Below are 21,990 nucleotides of genomic sequence, written 5' to 3' on the forward strand. Positions count from 1 at the left end.
CCTGAGGAAGCTTGTTGCGAAACAACGTTGTAGGGGTGGCGTTCTGCATTAGGGTAAGATGTCCGCTGTATGCCCTTGTGATGTGAGATGGGTGATTAATATTTGAGTCATATTTTCCAGGACCTTGGTGATTGCTGAACTTTGGTGTATGGTTTAATCCCGGTTCCTGGGACTCTTTACTCTTTCACCCTTTTATCACTCTCATAATTGCATACTTTATTTTGTTTTGCGGTCTTTTTTTTCTCCCTGGGCATTGTGCAATACGGGATTAACATCTATCTAGTTATCCTGAGTGTATATGTTTACATATGTTGGTATTTAACTGCTAGTATATTTCTGTACAGCCTATACCTTTTACGTTTATATGCACCCGGATGGGGGTCACTTTAGTATCTCCCATTTCTTATTGATGTCCTGTAGCCCAGCTTTGCTTCAGTCCCTCATCCAGACGCCTTAGTAGTCTGTCCACTGTCGTTCCTTTTAAAATTCTGTTTTTAAATTCAGTCACTAATAATAAAGACTATATATACTTTTTCACTATTTTATGTCTCTGTGTAATTTTCTTGGGTATTATTTGTATTTCTCTGTATACCAGAGACAAGGTTGGACCATAGGTCAGTACTTTGTGCCCCTCTTTTTTGGTTATTACATTTAAGGAGAGGTAAAGAAAACGAAAAAGCATTCATGTGCAGAAAATATTCCAGACCAGGGGTGCTTTAGACCACACTTACCTTTGGGTGTTGTGCACTTGGGGCACAACAACCATAGAAGACTTGTGTGAATTTACTTGTTTAAAGCTGCTGCCTTCACCTGACTCGCTGACAGTGTGGACTGGTCTTTTTTAGCATTAATATGTTTGGGAAGGACTCTGTGCTTGTTAAGAAAAAATAATTGAAGGCAGGCTCTAGTACCCTGTTGGGCTCTAGCAGGCTCTAGTACCCGGGATCTTGCACGCGGCACCCCGTTTGTAATCAGTCCCCAGAGCGTGTTCGCTCCGGGTCTGATTACAGACGACCACAAGGCCGGCGGTGTGTGACGTCACGCCTCTGCCCCCGTGTGACATCACGCTCCCCCCCTCAATGCAAACCTACGGGAGGGGGCGTGACAGCTATCACGTCCCCTCCCGTAGGCTTGCATTGAGGGGCGGAGCGTGACGTCATACAGTACTGGGCAAATAGGTTTGATGCCATAAAAACTTGTAAAAGTACAACGCATTTCAAAGCTGGACCAGCTTCTTTTTCAAGTACAACAGCTTTGAAACGCGTTGTACTTTTACAAGTTTTTATGGCATTAAACCTATTTGCCAAGTACTGTATCCTCTATCTGTGGTGAGACGGTGCACAATAATGACCCTAAGGCACTGCACTTTCTGTGCATCAAACGAGTAGCAACGGCAGGCATGGACACACGCACGAGTCTCCTGAAGAAAGAAGGTTTCTGGATACTTAAAACAAATGCCCTAGGAAATCTGGTCTTAATTGACAGGTTGGAGATGAATGCTTTTGTTTAATATACAAACCTACATAAATAAGACCACCAATGGCTCAAATAAATAGCCTCTTAAGGCAAGAAAAATTATAAATGACAATAACCAACAAAAATCTCTAGCCTTATATAAACAAAAGAACAAAGATACAAACATTATAGCAAGTAGATAATCTTTATTAGAAACCCAAAATTAATGACATGATTGACCCACCCATAAAAAAACATATACACTTAGACATGAATATAAACACGGCAGCAGTGGGGGAACACAAAGTCAGAAATATTTTTACATGTATGAATCCAAAAGTATATATGGTATGTCCTGGGACCAAATACATAATCATATGCAGCTTAAAGGGTACCTTTCATCAAAAAAACTTTTGATATATTATAGATTAATGTATGCAGAATAACTTTCCAATAGCATGTTATTAAAAAATATGCTTCTTTCTTTTTAATTTTCCACTTTGAAAAAATGACCACTAGGGGTCTCCCTACCAGTCCTTTTTTTATAGATTTCAGACTCATGCAGGAGTCCTAAATCTCAGACTGCATCCGGGACACAAACAAGCACAACACTGCTCCCTGGCTGTGAGCAGTGGTGAGTTTGTCTGTGTTCGGGCTGTAGTCTGAGATTTAGGACTCCTGCATGAGTCTGAAATCTATAAAAAAGGACTGGTAGGGAGACCCCTAGTTGTCATTTTTTCAAAGTGGAAAATTAAAAAGAAAGAAGCATATTTTTTTAATAACATACTGTTGGAAAGTTATTCTGCATACATTAATCTATAATATATCAAAAGTTTTTTTGATGAAAGGTACCCTTTAAATCAATCTGCCTAGTTCAGACCTGGACCCAGCATAAACCAACAAAGAAGTAAAGTGCTTATGTGCATATAGCAGCGAAAATGGGCTGTTGAGAACCAGGGATGTATAAACAGTAAGGAACCATTTTCGCTGCTATATGCACATATGCACTTTACTTCTTTCTTGGTTTATGCTGGGTCCAGGTCTGAACTAGGCAGATTGATTTACGCTGCATATGATTATGTACAGTGGTCCCTCAACATACGATGGTAATCCATTCCAAATGGACCATCGTTTGTTGAAACCATCGTATGTTGAGGGATCCGTGCAATGTAAAATATCGGACAGTGGTCTACAACCTGCGGACCGCCAGATGTTGCAAAACTACAACACTCAGCATGCCCGGACAGCCAACGGCTGTCCGGGCATGCTGGGAGTTGAAGTTTTGCAACATATGGAGGTCCGCAGGTTGAAGACCACTGGTATTAGAGGTTATACAGTGGTCCCTCAACATACGATGGTAATTCGTTCCAAACGACCCATCGTTTGTCCAATCCATCGTATGTTGAGGGATTCGTGCAATGTAAAAAGTGCATTTAATACTCACCTGTCCCCGCCGCTCCGGACCGCGTCCTCACCGCTCCCGATGCTATCCCAGGGGCTCCCGATGGTGTCCCGCTGCTCCGGCGTCTTCTTCTGGATCCTCCAGCTTCTTCCACATCTTCTCCGGTGTCCGGGCCTCGCTTTCTGGTGACGTTATTACGTTGCTGCACCGGCACGGCGTGCGTAGTGACGTAATAACGACGCCAGAAAGCGAGGCCCAGACCCTGGAAAATATGCAGAAGACGCCGGAGGATCGCGAAGTGGACCCGGAGCAGCGGGAATAGGTAAGTGAACCTGTCCGGGATGCTTAAACTGCTATCCGACAGTAGATTAAGCATTTTGGGCTGTCGGATAGCAGTTAATGCGATGGCTCCGACATATAAAAGCATCGTATGTCGATGCTGACATCGACATGCGATGGCCTCTGAGAGGCCATCGTATGTCGATTTGATCATATGTCGGGGCCATCACATGTCGGGGGGTTACTGTACTCATGTGTCCCCGCCGCTCTGGACCGTCACCGCTGCCCTGAATGTCGCCTTCCATCGCTGTCGCCGCGTCCCCGACGCTCCGGCAAGGCCTCTGTTTCCCCGGCATCCTCGCTCTCCATCGCCGCCATCGCGTAGCTCCTACTGGATGACAGGACCGCATGCGCAGCGATATGATGCCGACGATGGAGAGCGCCGACGATTCAGGGGATCCCAATGAGGAAGCGCCGGAGCCCCAAGGACAGGTAAATTATCGTCAGCGGACCACACGGGGCACCGTAAACGGCTATCCGGTGGCAGCTGAAGCAGTCTGCGCTGCCGGATAGCCGTTTATGCGATGGCCCCAACATACAAAAGCATCGTATGTTAATGCTGCCTTCAACATGCGATGGCCTCTGAGAGGCCATCGTATGTTGAAATGATCATATGTTGGGGCCATTGTAGGTCAGGAGGTCACTTTTGGTCCCAGCACATACCATATATACTTTTGGATTCATACATGTGAAATATTTCTGACTCTGTGTTCCCCACTGCTGCTGTTTATATTCATGTCTAAGTGTATATGTTTTTTATGGGTGGGTCAATTATGTCATCAATTTGGGGTTTCTAATAAAGATTATCTACTTGCTATAATGTTTGTATCTTTGTTCTTTTCTTTATACAGTGATCCCTCGACTTATGATGGCCTCGACATATGATCATTTCAACATATGATGGCCTCTCAGAGCCCATCGTATGTTGAAGGCAGCCTCGACATATGATGCTGCTGTGTGTCAGGACCATCATACAAACAGCTATCTGACAGCGCTGACAACTTCAGCATCTGACAGATAGTTGTTTAATGTGCCCCGTTCTGCCTCCTGTTACTCACATGCTGTCCTGCTAACTCATACAGGCTTCCACTGTGAGCTCCGTGTAAGCCCCGCCCCCCAGTGCAGCCATAGCCAATAGCCTGCAGCATCTTGCTGCAGGCATCCAATGAGCTGCTCCCCTTCCTTTCCTATAGAGCTGTAGTCGGCAGGATCGTAATGGAGGACATTCTGTCCCCCCTGAAGGTATTTAAAGAACTGTACAGTACTGTATGCGATGTCACACAATACATATACACCCTATACACCCCATACATCAATGTTTCCCTATCAGTGTGCCTCCAGCTGTTGCAAAACTATAACTCCCAGCATGCCCAGACAGTCAATGGCTGTACATGCATGCTGGGAGTTCTATTTGTGCAACAGCTGGAGGCACCCTGGTTTGTTAAACACTCCCCATACACTCCACATACAATGGTCATCCCAGAACCAATTAGCAGTTTCCCATAGAGATATGTATTCAACATACAATGGTTCCGAGGCCCCAAAACCAATTACCATTTTTACATAGACATATGTACTCGACATATGATGGTTTCAACATATGATGGTTCTCCTGGAACCAATTAATATCATATGTTGAGGGACCACTGTATAAGGCTAGAGATTTTTGTAGGTTATTGCGTTTGTTTAATCTCTGCTGAAGGTCTGTCTGCTTTGATGAATGACAGTGTAATGCCCTTTTCCATGACGTGGGGCAAGTAGGTGTATTTACCTGTCCCCAGGTAGCAGAAAGGGTTGGTCAGAAGAATCGCTGCATGCTCGGCGCGAAAGCAGGTGTTTACCCTGTCTGTCCGCGGACTTCTGGCGTCCAGCATGGAGTTCATGCACTGCACCCATGTCTAAAGAATTTACGAGCGGAAAAAAGAATTTTATTTTCACGGGAAATTCACACACAATTTGCGCACGGAATTGCGCACGGAAATGGGGGAGAAAGAGGTGAAGGGTTTTTCAGCAATTTCTGCGCGACTTCTGCGCAAATTGTGCGCGAAAATGATGTCAGGCGGAATTTTTTTTTTTACCATTGACTTCAATTGATTTCTGCTAGCGGATTCCGCTTGAATAATGAACATGCTCTTTCTTCAAGCGGAGCGGAATTCAGCGTCGGAATTCTGCTAGCAGAATTTCCGCAGTGTGAACAGGACAGCAGAAAAAACATTAAAGTCAATGGGCAGAGGAGATGTGAATTAATTTGGAGCGGAGAATTCAAGAGGAATTACTCGAGTAAATTCCTCTTGAATTACTCCGTGTGAACGCACCCTAACTGTGAGTGCTCCCTCTGTTATTCTACTTTTGCTACATGTACTGGAACATAGGGAAGCAGACTGGGCTGCAGGGCAGAATTCTAACATAACCCCAAACACACCTCCAAGATGACCACCGCCTTGCTAAAGAAGATTAGGTAAAGGTAGGTAGGTAGGTAGGTAAAGGTGATGGACTGGCAGGTATGTCTAGTCAAAAATATCTTCATTCCGTTGTTCCCGGGCTGTAAAAAAAAAAAAAAAAAAAAAAAAAAGAAAGAAATAAAACATTAAAGGCCATCTGTTGTGAATTAACTCTTATCCCCTATCCACAGTATAGGGGATAATTGTTTGATTGCAGGGCGATCTCCTGCACAGGGCCGAGTCTCTCCCGTGCAGGAGGCGTGCTGGCCGCAGCGTGACGTCGCTGCAGACACGCCTCCTCCATGTAGTTCTATGGGAGAGGTGGGGAGGCAGCGTTCATGCCTCCCCGCCTCTCCCATAGAACTGTATGGGGAGGGGGCGTACCGTCGACCTCAGAGAGGGGGGGTCCAACCGCTGGGATAGGGGATAAGTATAAGTGTTAATTTGTCCTTTTACTCACCTTTCTCAGTTTCCCCATTGCGCCGCTACAGCGGTTCGGTCCTCCGGTCTTCTCCCGTGTGCACGGATCGTCACACTGTGGTCAGCGTATCGCCGGCTGCAGCGATGTCCCACCTTGGCCGGTGATAGGCTAAGCGCAGTGTCATGTAAGGAGCCCGGGCAGCAGTGAGAGGGCGTGGCCCAGGCTCCTTACATGACACTGCACTCAGCCTATCACTGGCCAAGGTGGGACATCGCTGCAGCCGGTGATACGCTGACCACAGTATGATGATCCGTGCACACGGGAGAAAATCGGAGAACCGAACAGCTGTAGCAGTGCAACGGAGTAAGGTGGGTTAATGTTTTTTGTTTTTGTAGCCCAGGCACAACGGAATGAAGATACTTTTGACTTGACTACTCCTTTAATGGGAAGGTGGGGGAGCGCAAGGTCTCTAACATTCATCACCTCTGTGATGTCATCATGGAGGAGAGAAAGAGGTCTTAAAGGGGTACTCCGCCCCAGGACATCTTATCCCCTATCCAAAAGATAGGGGATAAGATGTCAGATCGTTGTGGTCCTGCTGCTGGCGACCCCCAGGATCTCGACTGCAGCAACCCGCTTTCATTACTACACAGAGCACACACGCTCTGTGCGTTATGACGGGCGATACAGGGGCCAGAGCATCCTGATGTCACGGCTCCATCCCTCGTGATGTCACGGCCCGCCCCCTTATTGCAAGTCTATGGGAGGGGGAGTGACGACCACCACGCCCCCTCCCATAGACTTTTATTGAGACGCAACAAGGGGGCGGAACCGTGAAGTCACGATGCTCCGGCCCCTGTATAGCCCGTCATTACGCACAGAGCGAGTTTGCTCTGTGCAGTAATGAAAGCGAGGTGCTGCAGCCGAGATCCCGGGGGTCCCTAGAGGCGGAATTCCCACAATCTAACATCTTATCCCCCATCCTTTGGATAAGGGATAAGATGTCCTAAGGCGGAGTACCCCTTTAAGTGGCAATCTGTGAAGCTCTGGCGAATGCCACACCCAGGAGGCTTAAAGGGGTATTCCAGGCCAAAACTTTTTTTAATATATATCAACTGGCTCCGGAAAGTTAAACAGATTTGTAAATTACTTCTATTAAAAAATCTTAATCCTTCCAATAGTTATTAGCTTCTGAAGTTGAGTTGTTGTTTTCTGTCTAACTGCTCTCCGATGACTCACGTCCCGGGAGCTGTGCAGTTCCTATGGGGATATTCTCCCATCATGCTCAGCTCCCATGACGTGACATCATCATTGAGCAGTTAGACAGAAAACTTCAGAAGCTAATAACTATTGGAAGTAATTTACAAATCTGTGTAACTTTCCGGAGCCAGATGATATAAATAAAAAAAGGTTTTGCCTGGAATACCCCTTTAAGGCTGTGCTGAAAAATAATGGTGGCCACACAAAATATTGACACTTTGAGCCCAAATTGGACATTTCCACTTAGGGGTGCACTCACACAGCCAAAAAGGTTTACACATTAATGGCTGTGTGGAGTTATTTTGAGGGGGACACAACATTAAAAGGGGTATTCCAGGAAAAAAAAAAAAAATCATATTAAAAGGAGTAGTCCGGTGCACACTTTTTTTTCCCTTTTATCCCGTCCGGGCTGCAAAATAAAAGAAAACATACTTTCTCTTACCTGCCAACGAGCCCCCGGAGCTCCGGTACAGGTGTTCAGTCCCCGGGCTGTATTCTTCTTACTTCCTGTTAGCCCGGCACGTCACACGGAGCTTCAGCCTATCACCAGCAGAGGTGGGACATCGCTGCGGCCAGTGATAGGCTGAAGCTCCGTGTGACGTGCCGGGCTAACAGGAAGTAAGAAGCAAACAACCCGGCGACCGAACACCTGTACCGCAGCTCCGGGGGCGCGTAGGCAGGTAAGAGAAAGTGTGTTTTCTTTTATTTTGCAGCCCGGACGGGATAAAAGGAAAAAAGTGCGTACCGGAGCACTCCTTTAACTGGCTCCAGAAAGTTCCAGAAGTTATCAGCTGCTGAAGTGGAGTTGTTTTTTTCTGTCTGACAACGGTGCTCTCTACTGAGGTGTCAGCAGAGAGCACTGTTAGAAAGAAAATAATAACTCAACTTCAGCAGCTAATAACTACTGGAAGTATTAAGATTTTTTAATAGGAGTAACTTACAAATCTGTAAACTTTCTGGAGCCAGTATATATATAAGTTTTTCCTGGAATATCCCTTTAAACACTGTTATACAGGCTGCGCACTCACTACTTTAAATTGTAGCAGGATGTCATTTCTTGTGTTGTCACATGAAAATGGAATATGAAATATTTACAAAAATGTGAGGACTATATAAACATATGCAGGCAGTGTATTATAGATGCATGTGCGCGCGCTCATATATGGATGTTGTGTGATAAAGAAAGCAATGACTTTCCATATACCCCTGGAGATCAGGTCAATTCATCTCTTTATTTTTTATTGCAAAGAAAGTCGTGATTCTAATGAACAGCAAATGCTGATGTTCCAATATTCCAAACCAATGGCCTATAGTCGCGGTATGTGCTGAATGTCATCATTTGTCTCTGCCCATTATGCAGAGATAGTTGTCTGCAGATACCAGTAATAGGAAATATGATGTGTACGAGCAGAATACTGACAGGAAAGGGCGGGAGGATCGGGATGATAAACAGGAGGAAGCCGCTCGCCGGTGACAAGAATTAACGTACCTGCAAAGATGCTGAAAGACAAAACAATCCTGTATAAAAAAGATTTTATTTCAATAAATAGATCAGTGTAATAAATAAACATATGTTCCCCGGATAAAATTAAGGGAGCAATGAGGAGAAGGGAAAGGGATGGTGGGCATCTTGTTGCTACCCCCTCCATTTGGAGGATGCCCAGTTTCACAGTGTAAATAGGGGATTTAATGCCCGAGGTATTCAGTCTCCCACTTGGAAGATTATAAGACACAGATATTAGGGGATGGGCAAGAGTTGGCATGAAAATACCCCTGGAAAGAGGGGGTGGGGGGAGGGTGCTACGTTTCAAGCAGATACCTCATTTTTCTCACAATGTCATTAAAAAAAGAAGTTCTCCCGTTGTTATTGCACATAATTCCTGTGGCAAATTATTTTCTAAAAAATATCGTCCAATATTATCCACTTTGCGTAAGTAGAAAACCCTGGTATTCATTGTCCCTTATTTCATTTTCTGATGCAGCCCTGTCCGCCGGCTGAAGGGGATTACATTTGTTATCCAGCAGATTAATGTTATGCAATCATTCCACTTCTTCTTCACCCTAAGCCTATTGGCCAATGCACAAATCTATTTTCTTCAGTTCCAATGCATGAATTATCCATGAATGGCCCCATAAAACGGCTGATGACACGATTGATATGCAAATAACCCACCATATGCTCAGGACACACCGCGTTGCCGTCTATTCCCCGCAAACTGTCAATAATGTTCTTTTTGCATGAGAATCGCCGTATACAAGCTGCATATTCATAAACTCTTCTGACGACTGCAGCACCAAAGATGGCCGCCTAACGTGTGGATGGCAGGTGCGCTTCACGGTTTTTGTTTTTTTTAGCTAGCCTGCTTTATTCCATACAGTAGAAATCGGTAGTCTGACGATCACTTGAGGTGAATAAATTCTTATGGGTGACACATTGCTACAGGTCATTAATATGAAATATAATCTAAATGCTACAAGCACAAGGGTCTCTATACCTGTAATGTGTATTTTTTAGGATGCTACCTTTGTGGGGGCCATGGTTGAATGCAGTACTTTAAAGGGGTACTCTGGCACTAAGACATCTTAAAGGATCCAAAGGATAGGGGATAAGATGACTGATCGCTGGGGGTCCCGCCATTGTGATGTCACGGCTCCGCCCCCGTGTGATGTCACGGCCCCGCCCCCTCAATGCAAGCCTATGGGAGGGGGCGTGAAACGCCCACTCCCATAGGCTTGCATTGAGGGGGCGGAGCGTGATTTCACGCGGGGCGGGGCCGTGACGTCACAGTGCTCCGGCCCCAGTGATCGCCAGTAATCAGTCCCGGAGCGAACGTGCTCCGGGGACTGATTATAACAGGGTGCTGCGTGCAAGATCACAGGGGTCCCCATCGGTGGGACTCCCGCGATCATGCATCTTATCCCCTATCCTTTGGCTAGGGGATAAGATGTCTTAGCGCCAGAATACCCTTTTAATACAACCATTCCCTTTTTTCCCCTTTATTTTTATCTAACAGCTTATTTTTAATCTTAACACACCATATAAAAAAAAAAAAAACCTTAACATATAAAATTGCAAAATATAACCTCAGCAGCCTCCATGACAGCGTCATCCAATAATACTGAGGCTGCAGGATTTAGGGATGGGAGATCAAAGGTCTTTAGGGTTTTGAGACTGCAGATGCAGATTTCACTCCGCTGAGGCCTGAAGCTGCATTTTCTGTGGACACAGAAGCCATTTACCTGGTGGAACCTGACGCTGCATTTCAATAATGATCTAGATGGAAGGTTTTGCTGCGTTCTAGTCAAGTCTTACTGTGCAACATCATAATTGGCTTCTTCCACCGTCTATACGTCACTCTCAACACCTCTCAGTCTGGGTACGAGGATTCTCGGCGTGATGCCTGCGTTTAAGTCCGATTCAAACTCTAGGAGTTGCCCCATGAAATTCAAATTGGGTGATATTATGGGACGTTTCCCCTTCACAAACTTGTAGGCATCCCCCACAGTCATCAATGTGTGCTTCATCAGATAGGCAATGACCACAGTGGCGGAACGAGAGACCCCAGCCTGGCAGTGAATAAGAACACCTTTGCCTTCCTGTTGTGCCTCTTCTACAATTATAAAGAAAATACAACAGTCCTGATCAGTTACCAGAAATAGAATTTACAGATAAATACATAGGGGGAGATTTCTCAAAACCGGTACTGAGAAAAAGTTGCTGAGATGCCCATAGCAACCAATCAGATCGCTTCTTTCATTTTTGAAAATGCCTCTGAGGAATGAAAGAAGAGATCTGATTGGTTGCTATGGGCAACTCAGCAACTTTTCCTCTGTACCGGTTTTGATAAATCTCCCCCATAGTTCCCTGCTAATAGCAATGTTGGCGTTTTGTGGCTTAGGCTACTTTCACACTGCCATTGTGCCCCCTCCGAAAATAGGCCTAAGGCTAAGTTTCCACTTGGTTTTTGGTAATCTGCCACTGCAGTTTTTGACCCAAAGCCAGAAGTGTATTCAAAAGGAATAGGACATATAAAGGAAGGACTTAGGCTAGGTTCAGACTACGGAATTTCCGCTGGAATTTTCGCTTTGAAATTTCCGGCAGAAATTCCGCTTACTATAATGCATAGTGTAGTGAATGGTTTTCCGTTCACAAATTCACACTTCGGATTTTCCGGTTCACAAATTCCGGATGAAAAATCCGCTAGAAAATTTCCGCCTGAAGAAAGGGGTTGCTCTTTCTTCAGGCGGAAATCCTACCGGAACACATAGCAGTCTATAGGAGACTGCAGTGTCCGCGCGGTCCTAGCGCCGACTAATTCAGTCGGCGCAGGCGGAACTCGGAATCTCCAGGCGGAAATTTTCTAGCCGGAGATTCTGTAGTCTGAACCTAGTCTTACACTTCTCTCTTATGGATCCATTTCTGACTTTGGCTCAAAAACTGCCAGAAAAAAAAAAGTGAAACTTCACCTTAGGCTTTATTTTTTTGCTTTTAACACCCGTTATCGGGACGGGGCACAACGGGCAACAATGGGTCCTGATGGATCCCATTGCCTATAATGGGGTCCATAGGGCGCCGTTGGGAGAAAAAGGACGTTGCAAGCACTAATTTTTCTTTTCTCCCACTATTTTCCCCTCCTTTGCTGACGTCCTCTGCGGCAGTGTGAAAGGGGACTTAGATGGGCACTGTCAGAAACAAAAAACATCCAGATACATCTTGGCAAAACATTAACCTTTCTAATATACTTCATAAGAAAATGTTATTTCCTTTTTATAGAAATCATGGGCTAGCACTGTGATAGGACAGTAGAGAGTCAGAGTGCTAGCCCCTGAAGGAAATAACATTTTCTTATGAAGTATATTAGAAAGGTTAAAAGGGGTACTTTTTTTTTTTTTTTTTTTTTTTAATCAACTTGTGCCAGAAAGTTAAACAGATTTGTAAATTACTTCTATTAAAAAATCTTAATCCTTCCAGTACTTAGCTGCTGAATACTAGAGAGGAAATTCTTTTCTTTTTGGAACACAGTGCTCTCTGCTGAATCACGAGCACAGTGCTCTCTGCTGACACCTCTGTCCATTTCAGGAACTGACCAGAGCAGCATATGTTTGCTATGGGGATTTTCTCCTACTCTGGACAGTTCTTCAAATGGACAGAGATGTCAGCAGAGAGCACTGTGCTCGTGATGTCAGCAGAGAGCTCTAAAAAAAAAATAAAAAAAAAATAAAAGTTTTTCACCGGAGTACCCCTTTAATGTTTTGCCAAGATGTGCAACATATAAAAAGTTTTTTCTATCTAACAGTGCCCATTAAAATGTTGCTTATATATTGCTATTGCTGTAGAATATGCTAATATAAATGGTAAAGAAGCAGCAAATATTAATATTATTATTTTAATAATAAATAATATGAATTAAATGAATTGTAATAATGATAACAATAATGAATTATTATTATACTAATAATACAAGCAGATTAGAGACAACTTCAAAAGGTACATAAAACCTTATACAATGTAAAAGAATATATTCCCACAAGCCCCAGATTTGTTTCGGAAGTTTCCTTGATCCATTGTTCCATTTATCTGATTTATCGCCACAAAGACAACCCCACTCAGATACATGGAACAGACTTTTCAGTTGCAGAAATATCTGCTGTATATGAAGAGATGTAAAACACATAAACAAACTAAATTAAGCTTTCATTTGACATGATTTAAAGATGAGAAAATCCATCATCAGTTTCACAATGTGTGTCCTAGGGGATCATCCATTTTCCTGTCCTTTTCTTACAAACTATGAATCGGACCCATAACTGACTGCGGCAGGAGCCTTTCCTACTGCTGTGTCTGCTATATCAGTTCAGGCACACCAACCCGCTCTATTAGTGACATTTTGCCCAATCAGCAAAAACAGAAAGTCCTGATAATACAGAAAGATGCAGCAGTAAAAATAAAAAGAACAGGGTACAGCTGTTTGACGTCAGATTTGTTTAAAGGGGTACTCCGGTGGAAAACTTTTTTTTCTTTTAAACAACTGGTGCCAGAAAGTTAAACAGATTTGTAAATTACTTCTATTAAAAAATCTTAATCCTTCCAGTACTTATTAGCTGCTTAATACTACAGAGGAAATTCTTTTCTTTTTGGAACACAGTGCTCTCTGCTGACATCTCTGTCCATTTTAGGAACTGTCCAGAGCAGCATATGTTTTCTTTGGGGATTTTCTCCTATTCTGGACAGTTCTTAAAATGGACAGAGATGTCAGCAGAGAGCACTGTGGTCATGATGTCAGCAGAGAGCTCTGTGTTCCAAAAAGAAAATAATTTCCTCTGTAGTATTCAGCAGCTAATAAGTAATGGAAGGATTAAGATTTTTTAATAGAAGCAATTTACAAATCTGTTTAACTTTCTGGCACCAGTTGATTAAAAAAAAAAAGTTTTCCACCAGTGTACCCCTTTAACTTTCTTATGCAGTATCTCAACAGGGAGCTCAAATGTATCTTCCAAAACCTGCCCTTTCTTGTTTAGAGCAGCAGTGGCAATCATTGTTACGCTATGTGTGGTGTACCCTAAAGGTCAGTTGACACATCCTTATTTTTGCTGCAGCAGATTTTGCTGCCCATTGACTTCAAAGTGTAGCAACATTTTCTGCAGCAAAAATAAGAATGAGTGAACTGACCTAAGGGTGTATGGACACAAAACCTATCCTGTAATGCTGCAGATTTCAATGTAAACTGAATATGCTTCAGCTCTGCAGCTTCAAATTCTGTGCATTAAATATGCGCAGGATCCTGTACATGTCAATACACCCTAAGGGTCAGGTCACACAAGCATATTTTTTGCTGCAGATATGCTGCTGCAGATTTTGCTGCCCACTTACTTCAATGGGTAGCCAAATCTGCAGCAGAAAATATCCACGTGTGAACTGACCCTAGGGGTACGTTCACATAAGCGGACCCACAGCGTATTTGACGCTGCAGATCCGCTGCTGAATGACCGCTGCATGGTGGCTTTACCTGTGCTTGCTCGAAGCAGACACACTGCGATGTGCGAGTTGCCGCGCATGCACGGTGTACTCGCACACATCGCAGACGCTCCCCGTGCTCCATGAGCTAGGCTGAGAATTGCGGCAATGTGCAAGTATAATGCGCATGCACTCTGCGACTCGCATATCCCAGTGTGTGTGCTAGTAGCGGCGTATTGCAGCTCCGAGCAGGCACATGTAAAGCCACTAAGCAGGGGTCCTTCAGTGGTAAATCTGCAGTGTAAAATACGCTGTGGGTCTGCTCATGTGAACGTACCCTTAGGCTGCGTTCACATGTGCATATTTTTGCTGCAGATTTCGCTGTCCATTGAAGTCAGTGGGCAGCAAAATCTGCAGTAGCAAATCTGCAGCAAAAATACACGTGTGAACTGACCCTTAGGAAGCGTTCACACGTGCGTATTTTTTGTTGCAGGTCTGCTGCAGATTTTGCTGCCCATTGACTTCAATGGGTACTAAAATCTGCTGAAGCAAATCTGCAGCAGAAAATACACACGTGTGAACTGACCCTTAGGCTGGGTTCACACTGCAGAATTTCTGGGCCGAATTCCTGCCAGAGATCGAGCTGGCGGTGCTAGGACCGAGCAGACTGCATTGCTGCCCCCATAGACTGCAATGCATTTCTGGGTGGATCTTTTGGGAGATCCGCTCAGAAATGCATTGACATCTATGGGGCGGCAATGTAGTCCACGCGGTCCTAGTGCCGCCAGCTCGATCTGCCCAGAGATTCTGCAGTGTAAACCCAGCATTAGGGTGCGTTCACACGTGCATATTTTTGCTGCAGATTTTGCTGCCCATTGACTTCAATGGGCTGCAAAATGTGCTAAAGCAAATCTGCAGCAGAAAATAAGCACATGTGAACGCACCCTTAGGGTACGTTCACACGTACAGAATCTGCTGCATAGTTTCTGCACCTGATTTTGCTACCCATTGAAGTTAATGAGTAGCAAAATCAGCTGCACAAAATATGCAACAAGTATATGCAACAGATCCTGTACGTGTGAATGCACCCGTAAACAGTTTTTCACCAGAAACAACACTTATTGCTTCTCCAAAGGATAGGTAAAAAAGTGTCTGCTTGTTGGGGTCAAAGGAATGAGCCTTCTGCCAATCCTGAGAACATGTAAAACAAAAGAAGAACAGGCGCTCCCTTGTGGAGAATCAACGGGATCACAGGTGCGTGAGAAGGGAGGGTAAAAATAAAGGCTGACCCTGCCAAGTTGTGTAAATTCCCACACAACAAGGATCTGCGCTTGTGGTATAGTGAACTAGGTCTGCAGCCTTCCTGGAATCGACAGAGATGCAAGGGCGAAAGCTTCAGGGGTGCAGGAATACAGGCGCTGACCAAGAAGGGGACCAGTGAAGCCAGGTAGGTAACAAACAGCTTCAATCCAATGCGACGCGTTTCACCGCGCTTGCGCGGTTTCATCAGGCATTGGATTAAAGCTGTTTGTTACCTACCTGGCTTCACTGGTCCCCTTCTTGGTCAGCGCCTGTATTCCTGCACCCCTGAAGCTTTCGCCCTTGCAATCCTGAGAACAGGAATTCTTATTTAAATATGACAGTACTCAAGCATGGTTAGTGCTGCTCCAAGGGACTTCCAGAGATAGCTAAGCTCTGTACTATGCTATCTATGCCAGTCCCATAGACCTTAAATTGAGCAGCAATACACATGTTAAAGGGGTACTCCGCTGCTCAGCGTTTGGAACAAAATGTTCCGAATGCTTACACCCGGGAGCTTGTGAAGTATTAGCCCTGCCCCCTCAATGCAAGTCTATGGGAGGGGGCGTGACAGCTGTCACGACCCCTCCCATAGACTTGCATTGAGGGGGAGGGGTGTGACATCATGAGGGGCAGGGCTATGACATCACAAGCTCGTTTGTTACAAACGCTGAGCAGCGGAGTACCCCTTTAACCTCTGTTCCATTGAAACGGTGGACTTTCTTGTGATTGGCGGGGGTCCCAGCACCAGGATCCCCAGCTGTCATTTATTACTTATGTGGATATTGTTGTTTCTGGGGAAATTCTTTTCAATGGGTTTTCCAGAGTTTAAAAAAGCTATACATACCTACCCTGGATGCCCACTCAGGTTCCTCTGCCACTTGTCTCTTTAGACTTTCTCTGAGATAAAGACTCAAAGCAGGACCTGCCCGCTCAACCAATCAATGCCGAAGCAGTGTCCCATCTCAGTTAACAAGTCCTGCTTTAAAGGGGTACTCCAGTGGAAGACTTTTTTTTTTTTTTTTTTTAATCAACTGGTGCCAGAAAGTTAAACAGATTTGTAAATTACTTCTATTAAAACATCTTAACCCTTTTGGTACTTATTAGCTGCTGAATACTACAGAGGAAATTTTCTTCTTTTTGGAACACAGAGCTGTCTTCTGACATCATGACCACAGTGCTCCCTGCTGACATCTCTGTCCATTTTAAGAACTGTCCAGAGTAGGAGAAAATCCCCATAGCAAACATATGCTGTTCTGGACAGTTCCTAAAATGGACAGAGATGTCAGCAGAGAGCACTGTGCTCGTGATGTCAGCAGACAGCTCTGTGTTCCAAAAAGAAAATAATTTCCTCTGTAGTATTCAGCAGCTAATAAGTAATGGAAGGATTAAGATTTTTTAATAGAATTAATTTACAAATCTGTTTAACTTTCTGGCACCAGTTGATTTAAAAAAAAAAAAAAAAAGTTTTCCACCGGAGTACCCCTTTAAGTGCTTGTATCAGAGGCAGGCTGAAGAGACAAGTGGCAGGGGACTTGAAGGAGAACCACAACTGCAGAGGACCGGGGGTAGTTATAGCTTTATTTTTCTATTGTTAGATGGCTCCAACACTATTTTATTATCTTATATCTTATTTATTTATTTTATTTTAACCTTAAGATTTTACTGTAATATCTAGATAATTATTATTATAATTTTTTTATTTTTTTATTTATTTTTTATGAAATAGGACAATAATCTCTCAAACACTTAAAAAAAATATATATATATATTAGTGGCACAATGCGGAAAAGCCCCTCACAGTTACTTTTACATTAGGTTTGCTGCTTATACCACGGCACTATGGGATGATATGTTCTATTGGAAATGTCCATGGTATATAAGGGTATGTGCATTGTAAATGCTTCTATTTTGATGCTTTATGAATAAATATAAATAAAAAGCTAAACACAGCATCAAATCCGCAGCATATACAGTATGTGTGAACATACCCTGATGTGAACATGCTTTTGGAGAATTGAAAGGTCACCATACAGATTAGATGGTTGGCCAATCCTACCGAAATTGGCAGTTTTGGTTGACTTTTATGAGTATGGACGGCTTTAGGCTGCATTAAGTCTTCTACAGAGCCAAAACTAGGATTAGATCCTATCATATGTGATCAGAAAAACCTTTTTATCTATAAATTTTATACAACAAACTGTAGCATTATCAATATACTCACAGATGTTTTTAGCTCATGTTACAAATACCTGTACAATGCATTTGGAACATTTTAGACCCTTTCGCTTTTTGTTAAAAAATAAATAAATTAATTAATAATAATAATAATATCATAAAGTTTTTCCCCCCATCAATCTGTACTAAATACCCCATAATGACAACATCAAAACAGAATTTTAGCAACTGTGCAAATGAATTAAAAAGGAAAAAAACTAATTTTGCATGGACATAGTTATTCCTCCCATTTCTCTTCATCATCTACACTGTGACTGGAGTCACTTGTGGTAAATTCAGATGAATGGACCGGATTTGGAAAGACACAGCCCTATATATATATAATTCAAACAACAAAGTGCCACAAGATAAATCCCCTAGGGGTTTCTGGGCCAATTTAAGTTCCACAATACCTACTTGGGGAATAAATCCCCTCAGGATAAACCCTGACTAGAAATCCCCCATAAAAATTAACTTTTAATTTTGCTCATTAAAATAGTGTCCAAACTAGTATGTTGCACATCTATTGCATCTAAATGCCAGTGGTGTTTAAAATTATCAGTACTGTATCCAGTTAAATCCTGTAATATCATGAAAATGTCTGAAAACAGACATTTTCATGATACTATAGGATTTAACTGGATACAGTACTGATAATTTTAAACACCACTGCCATTTAGATGCAATAGATGTGCAAAATACTAGTTTGGACACTATTTTAATGAGCAAAATTAAAAGTTAATTTTTATGGGGGATTTCTAGTCAGGGTTTATCCTGAGGGGATTTATTCCCCAAGTAGGTATTGTGGAACTGTATATATAATGTCTCGCAGCTAACAATGCATATCAGAGTAAATTTTTTTTTTTAACTTGAAACCAAAATTGAACTCAGAATTCCAGAGAGATGGCTAGAGTAGACCAGGCCCTGCTCATCACCTGCACAATACCGTCCCTACAGGGAAGCATGGTGGTGGCAGCATGATGTTGTAGGGATATTTTCCCACAGCTGGGACAAGGAGACTGGTCAAAATAAAAGGAAAGCTGAATGGAGCAAAGTACAGATACTCTGAATGAAAACTTAAAGGGGTACTCTGCCCCTAGACATCTTATTCTCTATCCAAAGGATAGGGGATAAGATGTCTGATCACGGGGGTCCGGGCACTGGGACCTCCACGGCACCACAGTCATCCGGTACACGGAGTGAACTTAGCTCCATGCCGGATGATGGGTGACCACAGCTGTCACACCCCCTCCATTCATGTCTATGGGAGGGGGCAAGATGGCTTTGTACTTCTGTTCCCCAGCCATCACGCCCCCGCCATAGACATGCTGTTTTTGAAAGAATTTTGACCCGTTTTTCTATTCCTGGATAACCCCTTTAATAAATCTGTAGGTAAGGCGTATGTATTTTTCTAATATATGTTTTTTGAGATCATGATTATAGAAAGGGCTTTAAAGGGGTACTCCGCACCCCTAGACATCTTATCCCCTATCCAAAGGATAGGGGATAAGATGTCAGATCGCCAGGGTCCCGCTGCTGGGGACCCTTGGGATCTCAGCTGCAGCATCCACCTGTACAGCTTCCACCTCACACCGGCAATGCTGGAGGCTTCAGATCCCGACCACAATGGCGGAAGAGTGTGACGTCACGACTCCGCCCCGTGTGACATCACACCCCGCCCCCTCAATGCAAGTCTATGGGAGGGGGCGTGACGGACCTCCCATAGACTTGCATTGAGGGGGCTGGATGTGACGTCACACGGGGCGGAGTCGTGACGTCACGCTCTTCCGCCATTGTGGTCGGGATCCGAAGCCTCCAGCGTTGCCGGTGTGAGATGGAAGCCATACAGGTGGGTGCTGCAGCCGAGATCCCGGGGATCCCCAGCAGCGGGACCCCGGCGATCTGACATCTTATGCCCTATCCTTTGGATAGGCGACAAGATGTCTAGGGGTGCAGAGTACCCCTTTAATTTTAAGATAGTTTTACTAAGGAGAACCTCACTTACCAATGAATTCAAAGGCTTCCTCAAAGTACTGGCGGAGGTCCTGCTTGCTGTTATCAGTGGCTGGTAATCTCTTGTAACGCAAGGCTCCAGACTCAGCATGATAGAGAGGCAGGTGGGTGGTGACGTTCAGGACATGGCTTATGTTTAGAGCTACCATGCGCCCTAAGTCTTGGGCATCCTTTTCATTGCCCAGATAGAGGAAAGGCAAGATTAGGCTCAATTCAGCTTTTTCGACGTCAGGAGACAACGGTGGAGCAGGAGTCACCTCTGGTGCTATAACACAGTCCTCCGCAGCAGGGTCAGCCAATACTAATAGAAAATACACTGTGTTAGGACATCACCACCCTGAACTATAGGATCATATAATAGCATTACATCCAACAACTGGATATATTTATGTACATGACAGAAAACATTACAGGGGAATTCATTTGGGCAATGTTCATTCTAAAGTCATGACTTCCATATATGATGGAGCACATGACAGCTATGTCAGATCTGTATGCACATGATTCCCACTAATTCCACTTGACCCCAATGACTATAGCTGAGGGGTGCATAGCGATTTTGATATTTTAGACAAGAATAGTGCTGTAGACTGTTCCATCAAAAATAATAGTGCGATGTAAACCCAGACAGCCCCCCCCCCCTCTGTGCTTTATTTTTTATTTATTTATGTTTTAATTTTCCAATTTTGCCAATTTTTGTTCAATAAACAAATTGCTGTTTGAAGATTTGTTCCCTTTAAAGGGGTATTCCGGGAAAAACATTTTATCCGCTATCCAAAGGATAGGGGATAAGATGTCTGATCGCTGCTGAGACCCCCCGCGATCTCCCAGCAGCACCCACATTCTATGCGGGTGCTGAATCTCCAGTTTCGGAAACCTCCGGGTTTCCGGGACTGGGGACGTGACGTCACGCCACACCCTCTCCATTCATGTCTATGGGAGGGGGCGTGACGGCCGTCACGCCCCCTCCCATAGACATGAATGGAGGGGGCATGGCGTGACGTCCCCAGTCCCGGAAACCCGGAGGTTTCCGAAACTGGAGATTCAGCACCCGCATAGAATGCAGGTGCTGCAGGGCGATCGCGGGGGGCGATCAGACATCTTATTCCCTATCCTTTGGATAGGGGATAAAAGGTTTTTGCCCGGAATACCCCTTTAAGAAATTAATTCTCTTGTTCTGATTCAACATGAAGGCAGACAAGTCAGAACCACATAGGTGTACCCATGTGTCACCCACAGGACATGTGTCTACAATGTGTCACACTGATGAAAGCAGAGCTCTCTCCTTCCTTCCTGTTTATGAGATGTCTTTTCATGACACCTTAAGCGATATAACCCAATTAGTCAGGTGCCGCCTAATACTGTGTCACCAACAAACAAGTTCCTGCTTGGACTGCACATTATGTCACTTAATAGTTACGCGTAGGTGTTAGTCACTATCACGTGTATTAATCATCTAGTCTGTTCTCTTCCCTTCTTGTGATACACCTGCCTTCCTACCTGTGTGTTGCCTAATAAAATACTGACACTATTCTGTTTTTCCCTGAAATTCACACATTTTCTGTAGATTTGTTCAAAAATTACCTCTTCCACCTGCAGAATTTTCTTTTTCACTCAAGGGTTCCAGAAGAAGGTACAAACTTTGAAGTCTTCTATTTGTCCCAACTGGAGACATTGGTGGTGGTGTGGAGGGGGGAGGCGGAGAGCGTGGAGGTGCTGGATTCTCTACCTCCAATCCCTCTAAGCCTCTACAGTCCAGTAGCAGTGGCGTTCCTCCAAGCATTCCTCCGCGTGTCCGAGACATAATTTTTCGTGCCAGCTCATCTGGCCAAATGGCTCGTACACTATAATCATCATCCTCATCATAGCTTACCCTTGAGCTCCCTACAAACTGAGGGTCAAACGTCACGATGGGGTCACAGCTGCACGATGAACCCACTGACTTCCTTGGAGGGCGAAGCAGTCGCCAACAGCCTCGGCAGCCGCATTTTAGAGGATGAAGAGCCCAACGGAAACATGAAGGTGATCTGGGGGAAGGCGATGGAGGTGAAGCCCTCCGACGAGAACAAGGTTCCCGTGGCCAGCGGGGAGGTTGGAGTTGGGGTAGCAGTCCGGGCAAAGTGAGGTCAGCGTGGGATGGGGCCCTATGTCCTGAATGCAAACCACGGACCTCAGGGGCCATTCTTGA

The 21,990-nt window shown here is 44.3% G+C and overlaps 1 protein-coding gene across 6 annotated transcripts in view; it reads right to left on the minus strand.

The window, feature by feature from the left end:
• Positions 1-8,540: 8,540 nt before the first annotated feature.
• LOC130276942 (uncharacterized) overlaps positions 8,541-21,990 on the minus strand; it is a 22,692-nt gene continuing 9,242 nt past the window's right edge. For 4 of the 6 annotated variants that reach the window (XM_056526997.1, XM_056526996.1, XM_056526994.1 and 1 more), the window contains exons 2-4: positions 21,387-21,990; positions 19,795-20,103; positions 8,841-10,929 (exon numbers count right to left, since the gene is read on the minus strand). The exon at positions 21,387-21,990 is cut by the window's right edge and continues 82 nt beyond it. In XM_056526997.1, the coding sequence (XP_056382972.1) occupies positions 10,664-10,929; positions 19,795-20,103; positions 21,387-21,990 (1,179 nt within the window). In that variant the 3' untranslated portion in view covers positions 8,841-10,663. Of the gene's footprint in view, positions 8,819-8,840; positions 10,930-19,794; positions 20,104-21,386 lie in introns of those variants that run through there. The other 2 variants (XR_008845303.1, XM_056526998.1) reach the window with 2 other exon arrangements.

This window comes from Hyla sarda, chromosome 6 (genome assembly GCF_029499605.1).
Source record: "Hyla sarda isolate aHylSar1 chromosome 6, aHylSar1.hap1, whole genome shotgun sequence".
NCBI lineage: Eukaryota > Metazoa > Chordata > Amphibia > Anura > Hylidae > Hyla > Hyla sarda.